At 34.8% G+C, this 19,980-nt stretch overlaps 1 protein-coding gene across 1 annotated transcript; it reads left to right on the top strand.

Annotated features, from left to right (window-relative positions):
• Positions 1-433: 433 nt before the first annotated feature.
• On the top strand, positions 434-13,985 carry LOC108570564 (histone-lysine N-methyltransferase trithorax). Its single transcript, XM_017932441.1, is given in 10 exon segments — positions 434-679; positions 1,233-2,661; positions 2,810-3,376; positions 3,459-3,892; positions 3,895-4,056; positions 4,117-4,512; positions 4,683-11,590; positions 11,765-11,927; positions 12,019-12,165; positions 12,295-13,985. Coding segments are annotated over 10 exon segments (10,545 nt in total). The 5' UTR covers positions 434-514; the 3' UTR covers positions 12,469-13,985.
• The last annotated feature ends 5,995 nt before the right edge of the window (positions 13,986-19,980 follow it).

Raw genomic sequence — 19,980 nt, forward strand, 5'->3', positions numbered from 1 at the left:
AATAAAATTAAAGGTAATTACTTCTAATTGAAGATTTGTATTTATTGTAATATTCCTGTAATTTTATAAATAACTGCTAATTAAATTAGCTAACGGTAAAATAATTCACAAACGAAAAGATATTTTTAGTTTTAATTTACATTAATATTATACGTGATATAATCTAAATTTATTACGAGATTATAATTGTACGGATCGGAGTAAGAGTCAACGGGTGAGCGCGTGTAACTCAAGTTTCGCTCAAGTAAAAATCACTAGATGAATACACGCGTTTGTATTTGAAAACACATGTACCCACCTTACTACTAGTGATTCTGTGTTTGACAGTACGCGCGTATTTCGCGGCTATCATCGAATTTAGCCGACGTTAACCGATGTTTAACGAAGCCTGTGAGTTCCGTGTGTGTTAAGTGTTCGTTGGTGTTCAGTTGGTGCACCTCGACTGGGCAAAATCGCGTAAAATGGAAACAGAATTTCGTTGTGAGGTTGAGGTTGGCCGTTGAAAAAAGTGAACATGGGAAGGTCCAAGTTTCCCGGGAAGCCGCCGAAGACGGTCACTAGGAAACGGATCAAAGTTCTCGGCCAGCCTGAGACAGCCCAAAGCGATTCGGTAACCGTTGCCGAGAACATCTACTACGGACTTTCCCTGTTCAACGAAACATTTGGTGACAACGAGAAGGTAATTCGTAGTTTACTTTCATGAGGACTATTTGGTGGAAGGCGGCTAATTAGAGTTACAAAGTAAATAGATCTTTCTCGATTTATAAACAACTACATTTGTTTTATAAGCGTCATAGGGACGCATACGGCGCCGATTCGGTAGCCAGAAAAACTTGGAAGATTTGGCTGTATAATGAAAGTTAACCTATTAGAACGGAATCACAGACTCAGAATGGCAGATGTGTATAATACATACTGACGTGCCGCTATAGTTAATAATGTCAATGATTTGATAAAAAACACATTCTCAACCTTGTTTTTGTTTTATAAATATGTTTTATTTTATAAATATTACTAGTTTCTTTCGTCTGGTTTCAAATAAAACATAAATTTTTGATGTGCATCTTAATTATAATATACTTTTAAATAATTAAATACCTATCACCATATTTAGATTATCTAATAACATTCGTTTCTTCAATAGATTGTAAAATATAACAATTTTGTAGTTGTTTTAATTACTTGTGTATTAAAAGAATTTATTTTTAATGTTTAATAAATTTTTTCCATAGGAACATCCACCATTCCATGGTTTTAGCACTAAAGAGGCTAATCTTTCCGTGTCTTACATAAAAACGCAACAACATGACACAGAAAACAAAACTGTTAAATTATCACCTGATGCTATTGATAAACCGATACCACAACAGAATGAACAAAATGTCACAGATATTAAAAATTCTCCATCGAGTACTGAAAATAATACAGAGAAATTATGTGATAAAAATATAAAACCAACAGAAGATATTAAGAAAGATGTGACTATGTTAAATTCCAAACGTGCTACTAAATTTCACAGACCTAAAAGTCGCAGAAGTTGTAAAAATATAAAATTCTCGAATTTTATAAAAACACCAGTATTAAAATCAGTGAACAATATTTTAGATCAGCATCAACGAACAAGACAACTACGTAACAGTACTGCAAAGAGATTATTGCAAAGGGCAAAATCTAATAGTAATAATGTGCGTAATATGACTGCACAATGTGGAGATAAACCAAATGCTGTACGAAAATTTATTTTACCAGTTCGAAGTGCCCATTCGTCAAGAGTTATTAAACCAAATAAAAGATTTATTGAAGAATTAGAAGAAATTTCTGGAGCAGAGCACAGTGAAAATGAAGTTGCTACACACGTGAAGAAAGCTAAATTTGCATTAAATAAATTGTGTAATCAGGAACCAAAATTGAAGGAGGGAAATGTTAATAAATTATGTACAAAATTAAAAAATAAAGAAGCAAGAAATAAGGCCAAAAAGGTAGTTCAACGTGTAAATTCCAATGTGCAAACTGTTATACAATCTGCAAAGAATTGTGAAAGATTAACACCTTCTGTACAAGACGCACAAGTATCAAAAATTATTAATACAGATGTTAAAAGATCTAATTTATCCAGTAAAAACAAAACAATAAAGAGTCCATCTGATGAATCCAATAGTATTCAGGATAGTACGCAAAATATAATCAGAAAAGCTCAAAATGTAAAATTAACTGTATCCAAAAACCAGAAATCAATTTCTGTTCCTACAAAAGTTCTTCCTGATTCCAATGTTCCAAGTTCAGAGTCTTCCAGGATTCAAACAAGATCAGGAACTCAAAGTGAAGCTGTTGATCTAGAAGTTCAAACAAATTTTGAAGATATAGTAAAACTAAAAGAAAATACTAATGCAAAAAGTCAAGTTAGTTCTGATCATGGGAATAAAACTACAGAGGGAAATTCAGATAACTTTGACACAGAAAGTACATTGTCTGAAAGTGGAAGTGAACATAGTAATCATACAGAAGATGAACAGTCCGAATGGACTGGAATGAAATTAAATGGTGGAAAAGTTGTTTTAAGAAAAGCAAGATTAAAATTAGATAACAAATGTGTTGGTGGAACTGAAGGACCTTTTTCAACAACAAATAATAATAGTGTTACAAATGGAAACACTAACTTAGGTATGCATCTCATGTTTAATAACTTATTTTTTTTAAACTATATTTTCCATAAATATAAATCTTATGTAGTACAGAAATTTTAAAGTTTATTTGATTGTATTAATTACATTCTATATAATGAAATAATTTTATTGTTATGATGCTTCAGGCTTGACAGGCACTATAAAATGCGGTGTTTGTGGTGCTGTGCGATTTTATCGGTTTGTAAAACAAGCTCGAAAATTTGGTATTCACAGTTGTGAATCATGTAGAAAGTTTATCAGTAAAATGATTAAACGACAGGCTTGCGCAAAATCTACCAGTAGTACCCTTCCAATCCTTCAATGTCATAAAGGCGACGGTTTATGCTTAGTACCACCTGTTGTAAGAAGTCAGCAATGGAATCTCATGAGATGTGTTTACAAAGCTAGATGTCCAGCTTGTTGGTTAAAAATGTGTTTGAAATGTTACAACATTCCTTCTTCATTAAGAACAGGTTTAAATGCACTATTACCACCAATGATGCGAGATCCTCTGAGTATTCCATTATCATTAAATCAAGAAGATAGTGATAATCAAGGACAAAAATTAATATCTTCTAAGTTAGGCTGGCCCGCAGAAGACAGTTCAGAAAAGAACTTATTTAAATCAGCCATGAATTGGAGAAATATAGAAATGGGTCAAAAAACTAGTTATCAAGGTACTGGTGGTTTTCTGTATACAAAGATAGATAAATGTAAGTTACCAATGCTTTTTCTTAATGTACTTTATATACATAATTTTTAAATAATTATAAATTTTTACTTGCAAATTTATAGTTGATTCATCACTGAATATATCACCTAATAAAAAGAGAAGAAAAAATAATAGGATAAAAGTGAGAAAGAAATTGAAAAATCCAATGTTCTCTTCACCATCTTTAAATCAATGTCCACAACCCCTGAGACAGAGACTTGAATTAAAGGGACCAAGAGTTAAACATGTTTGTCGAAGTGCAAGTGTTGCTCTTGGTCAACCAATTGCTACTTTTCCTTTCACAGATGGAAAAGAAGATACTGAAAGCAATAAGCACATTCCGAAAACTTTGAAGGAAAATGATAGGATAGAAAAAAAGGATGAAGTAAAAGAGAAAGAACCACAAAAGCATAATTATGAAAATACAGTAAATCATAATACTATTAACATAACACAACAACCTCATCCGAAAAGAGGAAAACCGCAACAAAATATATCGACGTCTAATTTTCAAGTCAGGTACCTAAAATAAGTAATGAAACTGTACATACAGTATCTATAGATTTTTGGGAACAGTATGATCCTACAGAAGTTGGAGCAAAAGGTTTTGCCCTTATTGGTTCAGAACTCTTTCATACTCCTGCTATTTGTTACCTTTGTGGAAGTGCTGGAAAAGAACCAGTAAGTAATGTATATATGTACAATATTATATATAATTGTACATTGTAACAATCTTTCCAGCTCATCCACTGTCAATGCTGTTGTGAGCCATATCATGCCTTTTGTTTGGAACCCAGTGAATGGAATGCTTGTGCCCAACCAAACTGGTGCTGTCCTCGATGTACAATATGCCAATCCTGCCACCTAAGATCTGGTCCAAAATTGTCTTGCATTCGTTGTCGTCAATCATTTCATCACTCGTGTTTGTCAAAATCTGGTGTTAGTGCAAGACTTTACAGTCCTGAAAGACCTTATGTGTGTCAAAGTTGTGTCAAGTGTAAAAGCTGTGGTAGTGAAGGAGTTAATGTTCATGTGGGCAATTTACCATTATGCTCCATGTGTTTTAAATTACGTCAACAAGGAAATTATTGTCCACTGTGTCAAAGATGTTACAACGAAAATGATTTTGATACAAAGGTAGGTACACATTTAACTTTACAAAATTAGTAAATATACATGTTTATATGTAATTATACAAATTTTTGTTTGTCTTTAGATAAATGAAAATGCACTAAAACTACAAGCAAAACACAATTTACTTTTTAAAGCAGTATGTACAGTTGTCAATTCTATGTTGTGTTTTTCAGATGATGGAATGTAGCGAATGTTCTTATTGGGTACATGCTCATTGTGAAGGTCTTTCTGATGAGCGTTATCAGATTCTTAGTTATTTACCCGATACAATCGAATTCACGTGCAGCCAATGTTACTCAAATGCTAATTCTGTTTGGAGAAATGCCATAGAAGCTGAAATTAAAGCTGGTTTTATAGGAGTTATAAAATCGTTGAGTAAAAACAAAAAGGCTTGTGCTGCATTGAAATGGAGTCCAAGAAAAGAATGTCTATGTAGACCCATTTCTAGTGGGAAAAAGTTGGATTTTTCAGATGAAAAAACAGATTTGAATACAGTACACACTAAAGAAGGTCTCAATGTGGAGGAACCTGAAGAATGTACTAATGAAAAAATTAAAAATGCAGAATTTAGTCTCAATAATAATTCAAAATCTGATTCAGTAAGTAAACTGGATGAAGATCAACCGAGTGATTGTACTAATAGAAGGGGTTTGAGACGTCTTCGGCAGAAGTTTCATTTAAAAGAATGTTCTGTTCGAGTAAAAAATTGTGCTTTAAAGGATACTCAAGATAGTGATAAAAAAGATTCGGTAACTCAAGAAAATTCAAATGGTAGTTCAAACGATACAGAATGTCACTGTTCGGACCAGCAAATTATTGTTAGACCTTCGCCTACATTAATGTCAGTGAAACGAAAAGTTAATAATAATGAATATAAAACGTTATTGCAGTTTCATTGTGATATGGAATATGTAATTAATCGCACCGGAACTAAGGAACTTATTGATGCTTATCATAAAATTTTACAGGAAGTGTTTCCATGGTTTAGTCCAAAAAATATTAAAAATAATGGAAAGAATGATGCATTAACACCTACCAAGAATATTAATAAAGATGATAGTCTAGTTACGAAACTTGATGATTCTATTCTAGAAGTATGGAAAGAAGAAGTGATGAAGGCACCAAAAGCAATTGCGGCCAAAACAGCAAATTTATATAATGTTCATGTTGAAGACAGTAGATCATGTTGTTTGTGCAAAGGTTTAGGTGATGGTCCAGAAACAAAAGAAGGACGGTTATTATATTGTGGACAAAATGAATGGGTGCATTCAAATTGTGCGCTTTGGTCTAATGAAGTGTTTGAAGAAATCGATGGTTCTTTGCAAAATGTGCATAGCGCTATTTCAAGAGGTCGGTTAATTCGTTGTTCGGAATGCGGAAAGAAGGGAGCAAGTGTTGGTTGTTGCGCAAAAAATTGTAGTAGTACCTTCCATTATCCTTGTGCGAGGAACGTTGGACTTGCCTTTAATGACGATAAAACAGTATTCTGTTCTTTGCATTTAAATAACTGCACGCATAAAACATTACAAAATGAGATTGATTTTAGTTTACAAAGACCAGTATATGTGGAACTAGATCGTAAGAAAAAGAAATATGCAGAACCAAGTAAAGTAAAAGTTATGATAGGTTCGTTAATGGTTGATTGCTTAGGTACTGTTATACCTGAATACTCCGATACAGCAGAAAAGATTATACCCTGCGATTATAAATGTTCTCGGCTATACTGGTCTACAGTAAATCCATTTAAAATTGTAAGATATTATATTAGAACATATATACAAGTATATGTACCAGAAGTTTCTCCCGATCTAGAAAACAATATAACTATTGATCATTCTAAAGAACAAGAAAAAGAAGATGCATTAGATACACAGAAAACTGAGTATTTAGCTGTGAAACAATCTTTAGACGCTTTAATCGATGCAGTCTGTAATAAAGAAGTCGACGAAAATTTAGCAGAACAAAATAATACAGATCTTTTACCTCCGGAATTGAAAGAAGCTATATTTGAAGATTTGCCGCATGATTTATTAGATGGTATTTCCATGCAAGATATATTTCCAAAAATGACGTACGAAGATTTTTTAGCAATGGATTTAAAAAATGATGGTAATTTTGTGACTGATTTATTTAAGGATGACATGTTGGCATCTGAAGTAGATGAAATTATAAAACCACCTGAAAATAAAATTTCAAAGGTAGATCCTCCGTTGTTAGAATTAGGAGCACATAATGATCTGTGGGTTCATTTAGAAGCAAAAACTTCTGTGCAAGATTTAATGGATGATTTATTTAGTTCTAAAAATCAAAAACGTGGAGGCAGAGAATTAAAACGATCTAAATCGGAAGTAATTTCAAACAGTCCATTAATTGTTGGAGGACAAAGGCATCATCAACGATCTTGCAGTTTAACTTGGAGTTGTAAATTGGATAGTACTTATGGTCCTAGTATAAAAAGAAGAAAATTATCTAGAAACTCAAGTATGACAAAATCAAATGAGACAAGTGTGATGGTATTAGATTCACAAAATGAACGGCCACCTACTTTACATGAGTTACGGATCCCAGATAGTATCATGGTTACTGTAGGCAGAGCAAATACACCTAATATTTTATCTGATTCTATGCGGGAATTAAAGTATTGTATTGAAGATGCCAGTGGTATTAATCGTAGAGTAATATCTACTAGTCGGGAAGAAGGAAAAGAACACAAACGACTCTTTTGGCATGCAAGGCAACAGCCACGAATATTACAAGTTGATGGACCGGCTGATCCAAGTAGTGCCAGTGAATGTAGTTCACCAGAATATAATATTGAAGAAAAAACTACAGGGTTACGTATGACGGAACACTTATCGATACCACAATTAGACGGTATTAACGATGAATCTTCATGTGAAAGTAGCGAATTTTCTTCAATTACTGAAAAAGATATTAATTCTTCTATCAAATCTTCGAACAATGTTTTACGATCAAAGCGAATTTATGGGTTTATTAGATCACATATTGGAAAGACTAATGATAAAACACAAAAAATAAAAGAAAGTGATAACTTTCCCACTTGTCAAAAATATGCAGTGCATCAAGCTAATTTTAAAGAAAATAATTTGAAGTTGAATTTGGAAATTCCTCAATTAGATGGAGCTGATGATATTTCCAGCGATGATGAGTGCATATCACCACAACATGTTGAAAATGAAAGAACGAATATTCCTTCTCAATGTGAAGCACCATTTGATCATATAGATCGCCCTGTAACTTGTAAACGATGCCGTTGTACCTACAGAACACAAGATAGTTATAATAGACATTTGACAAACTGTGATATCATGATAACAAGTGACAGTGATTCAGAAACTATGGATAATAAATTGGCATCACCTGATTCTAGATTTTCTCCAAGTATTGGATCTGTGTCTCCACAATTTATAACTTTGTCTCCAGTACCATCACCTCATCCAGCTATTCAAATTGATCCAATAGCACAAGCAATTATTACACCACAAATTCATACGCATGCTACTGTGGAAACTGTTCATCAAACAGTATTAACATCTAATGACATGATTGTACAAACACAATACACCAGAACAACAACTACATTACCAAATGCCACAGTATTACCTCAAGAAAGTACTGTTCAAATAACAGAAATTACAGACCCACCATCTGTTGCAAGTGATTCCAATATGTCACAAAATATCATTAATACTCCTATAAATTCTCCAGATGGTGCAAGTTCCCAAACAGTCCCAAGTCCACAGATATCACCTACATTTTCTTCTACTGGTGTACAGACTGCAAGTAACGAATCACAGGCAAATATTCAAATAACAAAATTAACTAAATCAAAGTCTCCAAGGGCGCCAAAGCCTCGAACTAAAGGGATTAAAACACAGATTGTAAAAAATACCATACAGCCACACAATGGGCATGCTAGGTTTCAGCCAATGCAAAACAATACTCCAGTTATACAATTGCAACAAGCTCAAAGACCAAGTGGGCCAACTGTAATATTACAACAAGCATCTCCTGGTATCATGTCTGCATATGTTGAGACTTTGCAACAACAGTCGGGACAAAATCTTCAGTATGTAACAACAATTGGAGGCCAACATGAAACTGCATTTAAACCACAGTTTATAACAACTAATCACTTAGTTCCTGGTGCATATATACAAGCATCCTCTGATAATTTATTGACATTACAAAATGGCGGCATATCGATATTGCCAGGTGTACAAATTGCTCAAACACAACCAACAGTTCTTGGAACAATTATACAGCAACAACCTAGTGCAATTCAATGTGGAGTTATATCATCTGAGCAACTACTATTAAGTTCAACACCAACACTAGAGATGTTTACAGATTCAACAGGCAGTATGTTTCTTTCAAACCAACCAATGTATTATGGTTTGGAAACCATTGTAAGCAACACAGTAATGTCTTCCAGTCAGTTCATGGCTGGCACAGTACCACAGGTGTTAGCAAGCAGTTACCAAACAACAACACAAGTTTTTCAAGCTTCAAAACTCATGGAACCTATTGTGGATGTTCAGGCTGTTCCAGGTGTCCCTACTGTAACAGCAGTGCAATCTGTACAGAATGTACCTGGAGTACCTGGTGTGCCTAGTGTACCTAATGTTGCTAACGTACCCAATGTATCCAATGTACCCAACCTAGCTAACATACCTAATGTACCTAGTGCAACCAATGTACCTAATGTTCCAAGTGTAACCGCTATACCGACTATACCCGCTGTACCCTCTGTATCCAATGTACCTAACATATCCAATATACCAAGCATAACAAATATCCCGAATGTATCTAGTGTTTCCACAATACCCAGCGTATCTAGTGTGCCCAATGTACCTAGTATACCCAGTGCATCTAATACATCTAATGTACCTAATGTACCTAGTGTACCTGGTATACCTGGTGTACCTAGTGTACCTGGTGTACCTAGTGTACCTGGTGTACCTAGTGTACCTGGTGTACCTAGTATACCTGGTATACCTAGTATACCTGGTATATCTGGTGTACATAATGTACCCAATACACCTAGTGCACCTAGTATATCTAGTGTACCTAGCGCACCTGGTGTAGCTAGTTTACCTAGTGCAGCTAATGTGCAGAGTGTACCTAATGCACTTGGTATATCTAATGTACCTACTGCACCTAGCATATCTGGTGTGCCTAACGTACCTAGTATATCTAACATGTCTAATATGACTAGTGTACCTACTTTACCTAACACTTCTAACATAACTAATATGCCAACTGTACCTACTGTTCAAAATGTGTCCACTGTTTCCACATTATCATCTAATGTCGGGAATGTTTCCAATATACCTACAGTACCCAGTGGTTACGTAGTTGTAAATCAATCAACACCTATAGCAGAATCTATTGTAACGCCACAAATTAATATGCCTGCAACACCTGAACAAAACTTTGCTTCAGCCACATGTAATACCATATTGCCTGTATCATGTCAAAGTGTTGTAGAGCCAGTAACTTCAATACAACTACCAGATACATGTCCACCTGAACCTCACGCTGTAGCAAGGATAACATCGTCTCCTAAGTTGTTGCAAAACTCGATACCAACGATACCGAGAGTAGCTGTACGTCCAAGTCCAGTTTCTAATTCTGTTACACAACCAAACAATGGACCATGGAAAATTACAGAACCGCTATTTGGTTCGGAACAGATGATGAACAATAGCGTCCGACCGTACTTTGACTCGAAACATGTATCAGAGAATACTAGTATGATAAAATCTAGCATATCATCTAAAATACCCCCATTACCTAATCATTGTATAACTCAAAGGGATATAATTGTAAATAAGTTAAATCATGATGTAAATAATGTGCATAATAATTATAGTAGTACTGTATTGAATTCAAACAATATTAATGTAAGTGCAAGTAATAATCCAGTTATCGCTAGCTCGACTGTACAAAATAAAATTACAATGTCTACAAGTAACGTACCAACGAGTCGACCGATGAATAGAGTATTACCTATGCAAGCCGTAACTCCGAAGCAAGATACGACAAAGGCCATGCAGAAAACAGAAATGATCATAGAAGAGCCAACGAAACCAGTAATTAAACCAGCAGAACCGGAACAAAAACTTACGGAACCCAAGAAACAGAACGTCGAAGCCGTAGTACCAACAGTTAAGAAACCAGAAACGACTATAAATAACATAAACGAAACTTTAAAGCTGAATACCGAAACGATTGAGAAGGTGAAAGAAAATCTCAAGTTGGAACTGGACAAAGAGAAACTGCAGAATGCCTCGTTAAAAATAGTGCTGCAAAAGCAACTGCAAGACGGTTCATATAAAATTACGCATAACATGAAAGCAATGACGCAAAACAAGAAATCTCCGCAGGTAACGTCTGTTGAAATATTGCCATCGAAGCAGGTACCACAGATAGCTTCTTTGCAATTGTTACCGATAAAAACGTTCACGTTGAAAACTAATAAGATTGAAGAGAAGGTCAAGCCTATCGATAACAAATTCAATATACTGAAAACCAAGACTCCTCCAGTTGCTGTTAAAAAACCAAGAGTGATCAGTAAGTCGATTAAATCTGTGCAACCGACTTCACCGATTCCACAAACTCAAAAGAACACCTCGAAAGGACCGACGTTGATGTACGAGATCAAGTCACAGGATGGATTCACTCGTACCGCTTCATCGATGGCCGAAGTATGGGAAACTGTATTTCAAGCTGTTCAAAATGCTCGAAAAGCTCACAATTTATCACCGTTGCCTCATAATCCTCTCATTGAAAATTTGGGCTTGGAAAACAACGCCACTGTGTATCTGGTTGAGCAACTACCGGATGTAAACAGATGTACCAAATACAAACCCAAGTTCCATAACTTAGCGCCGCCTAAATTGGGAGAAACAGAAAATGATTTACCGACTGCGTGCGATAATGGTGCTGCCCGTGCAGAAACGTTCAAAGGAAGGAAAGTTCACGACATGTTCAGTTGGCTCGCATCTAGGCACAGGCAACAACCAAAAATGATTGCCATTTCGGAAGCTGAATCCAGGTAAAAACTATTGTATCATATAAATTTTATGGTTATTTTAATATATTATAGGATTTGAAGTTGGAAAATTATTATGAGTAAACAGAATCAAAAAGAAACGTTTCTTTTATATATATACATATATATATACACACACACACACATATATATATATATTTTTGTTTTTTGTTACAGACGTGTGACAAGCACAAATTTACCAATGGCGATGCGTTTTAGAATACTTAAAGAAACGTCGAAAGAATCAGTTGGTGTATATCATTCTCACATACATGGTAGAGGTTTGTTTTGCCTGAGAGATATTGAAGCCGGAGAGATGGTTATTGAATATGCCGGTGAGGTATGTAAAATATCAAGTGTATTTTTATTTGTGTAAGCTTTATTATACAGGACACGTTATTAATATATTCCTGTCTATATAATATTTATAGGTAATTCGAGCCTCGTTAACCGATAAACGAGAAAAATATTACGACAGTAAAAATATAGGATGTTATATGTTTAAAATTGACGATCATCTAGTCGTCGATGCTACAATGAAAGGAAATGCAGCTAGATTTATTAACCACTCATGCGAGGTACATATATTCTTTCAATTTTGTTTTAATCGATTAATTACTTTTTTTTTTGGTCTGTTATTTATATATTCTTGAATTTATAAACGAAATTGTCTCGAATCAGCTTATAACTTAGAAATTGTTTTACAGCCAAATTGTTACTCGCGAGTGGTGGACATCCTAGGTAAGAAACACATTTTAATTTTCGCTCTCCGTCGCATTACTCAAGGAGAAGAGTTAACATATGACTACAAATTTCCTTTCGAGGATATCAAGATTCCATGTACCTGCGGTTCCCGCAGATGTCGTAAATACCTCAATTGAGACTGCATATACAGCTATCGTAAGCAGCCAACTGGCACAGCAAAAAAATAATGTGCTATAATTATGTGCGCTTTGGAATAGGATTCATTTTATTGAACGTTATTCATTTAATCATCAAACTATTTTCAGAGATTGCAGCTTTTTATTACTATAAAGGAAATAGATATACATTTAAAATATTAGAAGGCCAGATATAGTACACGAAACATCGCGTTATGACAATGTTACTTTAAACAGCTACGTTTCGTAGTTGTTTTAAGGGGTATACTTATAGCAATAAACAATTGAATATGTCCTGCTTTCATACCCAACGAGCCTCGCGTGCTTCATCACGTTAAGACTCGTGAAAGTGTTACTTTATCCACGCCTGTGCTTTTATGCACGTCTTCTAAACTCTACTTATTATCTACTATTGAGGCTTAAGTGTACAAGTTATCGTCACTTTACACTAAATCCGAAACGCTTTTAGCTTATATGCATATGTATATGTACACCTATATATATAAATTTCTTCTCTGCATACTTCGTCTTGAGTTAGAATTTTAATGATTCTACGTGTAATTGGACCAAACTGAAATGTGTGAAATTGAACAAAATGAATAGCACAAACAAAAAACAAAAAAAAACGAAAAATCTGCGTGTACTTAGATGAAAACTAATGTTTTCCAAGACCATAACTTACTTTCCTTCGCATGCTTGAACAACGTAGGAACAATGTACGTTTACTACGTGAGATAAAGATTAAACGGTCACGTTACGAGCGAAACTTGTGAATTAAAAAGCACACAACTTTATTGTGAATTTCGATTTTACATATAATGATATAGTTACATATTTTTAAATATTTTATGTAAATCTAAAATTTAGTGTACAGTGTACGACTAACTTCGTGACATTTCATGTCTGATGTAGGGCCAGATTTCGAATGTTCTTGTAAAATATGTAATTGTTAGATTAGACACTGTCTTGATGTAAGTACAGCTACCAGTTTAACTTAAGTTAATAATATGGTCTTTAAGGAGAAAAAAAAGTAGAGTGCGCGCGCGCGAAAGAGAGAGTGAGAGAGAGAGAGAGAGAGAGGGGGGGAGAGAGTGGCAAGAAGGAACAGTTTCGTAGGAGAGACTGTTTCAAGGTGTACCTACTTTGGCAGACATTGATGATATTTTAAGTCTTACAGTAGTGAAAGAACGAAAAAGGAAAAAAAAACGAAGAAAGTGGGAAACAAAGATTTGCTTCTCGACAAAAATTGAAGTTCATTTCAAATGAAGGTTTATCTACGCGCAATATTATTTTGATATGTTTTTATAGATTTTTAAACGATGCACCCATACGTTTGTGCTTCCGCCTTGCCAATATTACAATATTAATCTCATTACTTAATTTTTATATTTAAAGAATGTAAATCGCTGGAGAAGGGAAGAAACTCGTTTTTTATTTTACAGAAACTGTCGACGAAACCGCTGATCATATAGAGATTGATCATTCGTTCCGCGTGGTTTCTGTTCAAAATTTTTACTAACGACTCGTGAGGGACGATGAATTATATCACGTGACCCGATTACGTTGACAAAGTGTAAGAAGGATAATTAGATCATTGTTTCGAGTAAACTTTTCTAGAGGGTATTTCTAGAAAATGTTTGTGATATATTCCCACACTGGGAAGAAAAGTTATGAATGTTCTTTATAGGAATATATTTCAGATTTTTACGGATATATATATATAAAATTATGTATTCCGTAAAAAGCACCTTTCTGTGAAATGCAGTTTTGCCTTACCTTTAATGTACCTACGCTTTAAACCCGGTGATAGATTTAGATATACCCCGATGACTTATATTCAAACTGGAAACTGTAATTGTGTCTATGCATCCATTAAGCTATGATAAAGTATTTTAGTGCGGTTAATCAATTTCTGCCGAGGTGGTTGTCCCTTAAATTTGGTGCTCCATGGACACCGTTAAGTGCACTTTATACGAAAAAATGGCCTAGAGTAAGAGATAGTAGGTGGCAGCAGAAGAGTTTGATAATAATAAGAAATGCGTTATACGAGGAATATTGATCGCGAATTTATTTAATGAAGTAATATAAAGAAGTAAATGATGGCAGGAACATTATTTGAGCACGCAAAGTATTCGTCGGTCGTGCAACATTTTAATCGGCCTGGTTTGGTACAAAATGCGTATGCTGATTTGTAAAAAGTTATAAAACAAGGGAAAAAAAATGGAAACTTGTTCTGGTCACGAGAAATTGCCATTTTTTAGGTATTTTGAATCTTTTTCTCTATATGTAATTTTTTTTTTAATAATCTTTTTTTTTTTTTACGATTATGATTACCAATAATAATTAGTAACTATTATTGGAAGATGAATATTGTTAATATAATGATAATTAATTTTAATCTGTAAAAAAAAGGTAATATGACATAAGAAAGGTAATTTACTTGAAAATATAATAGCAATGTTAGATATTTTATTGATATTTATTACTTATGGATGACGGTTCTAGGGTTAACGAGAAGTACTAATTAAATTAAACATGATTTAGAGAACATGGTGCACACGATGGTCTAATATTGTTGAAAAAGATACGAATGTCAGCTTTTTTATGGAGAGTATAAGAAGGCATCCTTTTCTCTTTAGAAAGAAAAAAAAAAGAAAAGAAAGAAGAAGAAGAAGAAGAAGAAGACGATGATGATAATGCATTCTCAATAATTGTTACACTATATCACCGCAAAAAAAAATAATATGTGGGGATTATGAAATATACGCGTCATATTTCACTATACTTTATATTCCCATCGCAGATTATAATATCTATGGTGATTGTAACAATAATCTATAATGAATGTATATTTACACGTGTCGGTAGGCAAATTAAGAACACTGTTTTTTAATTATTTTTTTATTTATAAAATCCATACGAAACACGTTCTATACTCTGAAGAGAAAGAAAAAAAAATGGAAAAAAAGTAGCTTTTAGCGTCTGTTGTGACTGGATACGGAAACAGAAAAAAAAATATTAAGTTCTATGTACACTTCTCTGACTAAACTTTTCAAAAAGTTTATCGAGCGCTTTTTCTGAAACTTACTGTGTATCTTTTTAAATGATTCCCTATCTCGTGGAGTGTGTACAAGCTCCTTAGTATTACGCATTCAACCTTCATTATTATCATTATTATTATTATCAATTAATTATAATCTACACGAGAAGATAGCATAATACACCGCCACTCATATTATGCACCATTTGTTTAACTATACTCGTCAGCACCTTTAAAAAAAAAAATAAATAAATAAATAAAAATACGATTCGTGTGAAAAAAATGAGCAAAAGAGTTTTGACGTTAGAGAAAGAAGAGAGAGAGAGAGAGAGAGAGAGAGAGAGAGAGAGAGAGACAAGTATGTATATGTATAATCTTCAAACTCAAATATGTATATGTATACTTTACCTCGAGATAAATTTGCTTTAAGTAATGGAAGTGTTGGACATCTGCTAGTTTGGTGTGATAATGAAATGAGTGGTTAAGTTATTCATGGAACTATACGGTGCCCGTTATTACTTTTCACGACAATTTCAGAACATCGCAGCGTTGCATCCTCTTGTAATCGAGAGTTTCACCTCTTCGAGTCTTTTGAGTTCTTCGTTTTATTCGTAAAAATTAAGGAATTTAAAGAGAGCGAGCGAGAGAGAGAGAGAGAGAGAGAGAGAGAGAAACACATTGAAATGTAAAACGCTTTTTAAACCATGTATAAAAAACAAAAAAATACTATTATCCTAATGTTTAAAATGAAATGTAGAATTTTGAATATTGTACTTGTTTAAAAGATGAAGAAGAAGCAAAAGAAGGATAAATGATACTATTGATAAATTAGAAGAAGAAAAAAAATGAAAGAAAGAAAGAAAGAAATGGGAATGAAAGGAAAATTGAAAAATTGTCTGTGATTATCAGTCATAATAATCTTTAGGTCGACATATTTTTTAGAGAATATTTTTTAGCAAATTACAAAATTTATGATATACCCCTATTATTGATATAATATTGGATCAGACACGCTACGCATAATATTTAAAATAAACAAAAAAAGAAAGAAAAAAAGAAAGATGAATTTGAAACTGTAAAAGTTGCAAACTGTTTAATAGAATTATAAATAGAGAGTTGAGATCGATGGCTGTTGTAAAATATTCAGTGTTTGGACAAATAATTATTAAACGAAAAGAAAAAAAAATACAACAACAACAATTTATAATAAGTAATATTTCGAGGTGTGCGAGTATATAATTATTGTATCGCATACTATAGTAGCGTTTTTATCTCTTTTGCGTTTGCATATTCATCGGAATAGATTATAGAAAGAATTGGTCATAGGCCCGTACAAGGCGAAGTCGTGATGAATGTAAAATTAATCGAAGAGACGCTGCAGGCAAATGGGACGTATTTACTGCACGCGTTACGCGTGTAAATTGTCGTTATAAAATCCATCTACTTATTGTAGAGAACTTATGAAGTAATCGTAATATTTACATTAACCAGATGATATGCATACCACATAGAAACACATAATTGCTTTCATCACACGATACATATGCCCACTAAAATAACTACATTATACACTTATACATACATAATACACAGAGAGCGAGAGAGAGAGAGATGATGATGACACACCAACACACCCGTACGCCCATGTTTTGTAATTAAATGTTTTGTTAGTATTATATGAGAAATTAACAGAATAAAAACACAAATGGAAGTATAAATATGCTCCGTGATATATGTACAAGTTTTACCCTCACTGCTACCGTATATGCCACTGTTCAGAGAAACGAAGAGTTTTGAGTTTCAACGATAATCTCGCGAAGACGGTTTTTTTCACTCTGAGAAACGAACGCTGACTCTCGTACTAATAGTCGACGTTCGATTGAAACGCCGTGGAAAGAAAAGGGAGAGGGGACGAAAAAACAACAACCGTTTGTGTATCTCTTTAATTTTAAATATTGTCAGCGCGCAATTAGTTTAAGCATAAAGTGACAATCTTATCTTCTCTTTGTCCGTTCTCACAAATGGGTAGACTGAGCAAGTACCATATTGTAATCTACGATACCACTTGTCCATTGTAACAGCGACGAGCGTTATAGGTCATGCTTTTTCCACGTGTGAGAATCGTTTTTTTCTTCTTTTTTTTTTCTATTTTACTTCTTTTTTTTTTACGTGCGTATTCGGTTGAGCGCGCGTCGCTGACTCATGCACACTGCTCGGATGTATTGTGCGTGTCTCGTACAAAGTGAAAAAGAAAAAAAAAGGATTTTTTTCCTAAAGTAAAATTTATATCTGTGCGAATTTGCAATTTCTTACCCGTAACGAAATGTTGTTCGGAGTCGATGTGTTTATCGGGAGAGGGAGAGAGGGGGGGGGGAGAGAGAGAGAGAGAGAGAGAGAGAGAGAGAGCGAAACGAGATCGTGTAATTTTGAAAGATTTATTCGAAATTTTTGCTCGTCCTTCACAACGATGATGTAAATATCAATTGAATTTTAACGGTACTTAACCAAACGAAGGAAAAAGAAAGAATTAATTTTTATATTTTTTTGGAGGGGAAAAAGTCAGTAATTGAGAATTTTGCGGAGAAAACGTATAAATTTCTAGGAGCAATAAGTAGTTAATTTGAAACACTACGACTCTTGTAGTAATAATCAATCGGCATTACAGTAATGTTTCGTATTTATCTCATTTGAGTAAAATACAATTGCGGGATAAGATACGGTGGAAATCGTAGAAGCAGAGTATGTTGTAATGATAGGCATACATTTATTATCGTTATTTTCGCGTGTATTATTACTGCACAGTCTTTCCACAAACTATCTTAATCGCATTATTAAATGAATCTAGTGTAATAAAATATTAGATGATGTAGATACAATGTAAATATGGTACTGTATCGCTTGACAAATGAAAGTTTATTAATACATTTGCTTGTTTCGTGTTTCAACAAAAACATGTACAACAGCGCTACAGTTATTAGTTAAAAAACACAGTCAGTAATTTTTCAAAGAAAAGAAAGATAGTTTCGATAAGATTAATCGTTACACAATTCAATTTTGTTTAAGAGTAATCGAGAACAAAAAGAAAATCATAAATATTGAACGAAGCATATAAAATAGATAATAAAGAAAAAGATAGAAAAAAAACACAGTAACATACGTTGATTTATCGGGGATTAACATTGCTGACGTAAACATTACAAATAAATTGGTATAAAATATATAACTATCAGAGATTATAAAAGGCACATTATTGTAGCAACATCATCGAGCTCGAACGTTTCCGTAGAACAGTGAATAACCTCCTCGTTCTCACGTACGAACACTTAAGAAGCATGGTTATCCTCCTCCCTCTCCTTTTACTTACAGGTTCAAGAAAGCCCAAGCGTTATATGCGGACGTTCGCCGCTCTTTTCTTTCTCTGTCTTTGTTCTCCAAGTAACATCAAAGTACGGTTCCTACCTCGTCACCGCGTGTTGTCGGCAACGAGAGTTTCGTGGTTTCACTCACCTCCTCCTTTTCCTCTTTTACCTCCACCACCGCCACTGCCGCCGCCACCATCATCATTTTTTCCACCTCCTCGACAACGTTTTCATGCATCTCTCTTCGTTCCCACAAGCAGTGGATGACAAGGTGTTAGTCACCTCAAGGACGTTCGCTGTAATTGGGATAGGTCGGATAGATACGTCAGAAGGGGAAAGAAAGAATAAGTTAGAAAGGGACAGAAGGAGGTTAGAGAGAGGGAGGTACGTTGAATGTAGTATGGTGGGGATGGACGAAAGTAGTAAGAGCGAGACAGAGATAGAGTTAGAGCGAGCTAGCAGCGATGCGTGCGTTTCTGTAAATGGCGCCTGGCCGAGCGTCGCGCGTCACGATTCTCTCTTTCTCTTTCTTGTGGTAGCCGTGACCAGGGTCCCCGCACGTCGTAGCCGTGGTGCATCAGTCCTGGACCGGAGGTTGTGCCGTGAGATACGCGATAGGCCGATACGAGTTCACGGTTACCAGTGACGTTTTTTTTGCTCGTGTTCGGCCGTGGCATGTTGTGTTACATCTTTCGTAAGTGAGCGTCAATGCTAGTGATACTTCGCGTTGAATTTGCGTGCATGCAACATGGAAGAAGGTGCGTTGGTGCTACGATAGTGGTTTCCAAGCGAGGAGAGTTCCGCGACAGCAACGCCGCCTGTACACGGAACGAAGAATATATCGGCTGTTATCGCCTTCTACTTCTCCTCCTCTTCTTACTCCCCTTCTTCCTTACCCTTACTATCAACACGCAGCCGCCTCTTCGCCTTTGTTCGGACTCGTGCGAGCTCGTTGCCACGGACACGACGGAGGCCGCAGGTAAAGACCGATTCAGGGCCGACACTGTCACAAGATGCGAGAGTGAAAGAGAAAGATCGACCCGAAAGAAAAAGAGAATGTTCATCACGATGCGTCGACCGGGTTTCGTCATTCTCGGTGAGAAGAACAAACAA

Source organism: Habropoda laboriosa, unplaced genomic scaffold, assembly GCF_001263275.1.
Source record: "Habropoda laboriosa isolate 0110345459 unplaced genomic scaffold, ASM126327v1 scaffold61, whole genome shotgun sequence".
In the NCBI taxonomy this organism is placed as follows: Eukaryota; Metazoa; Arthropoda; class Insecta; order Hymenoptera; family Apidae; genus Habropoda; species Habropoda laboriosa.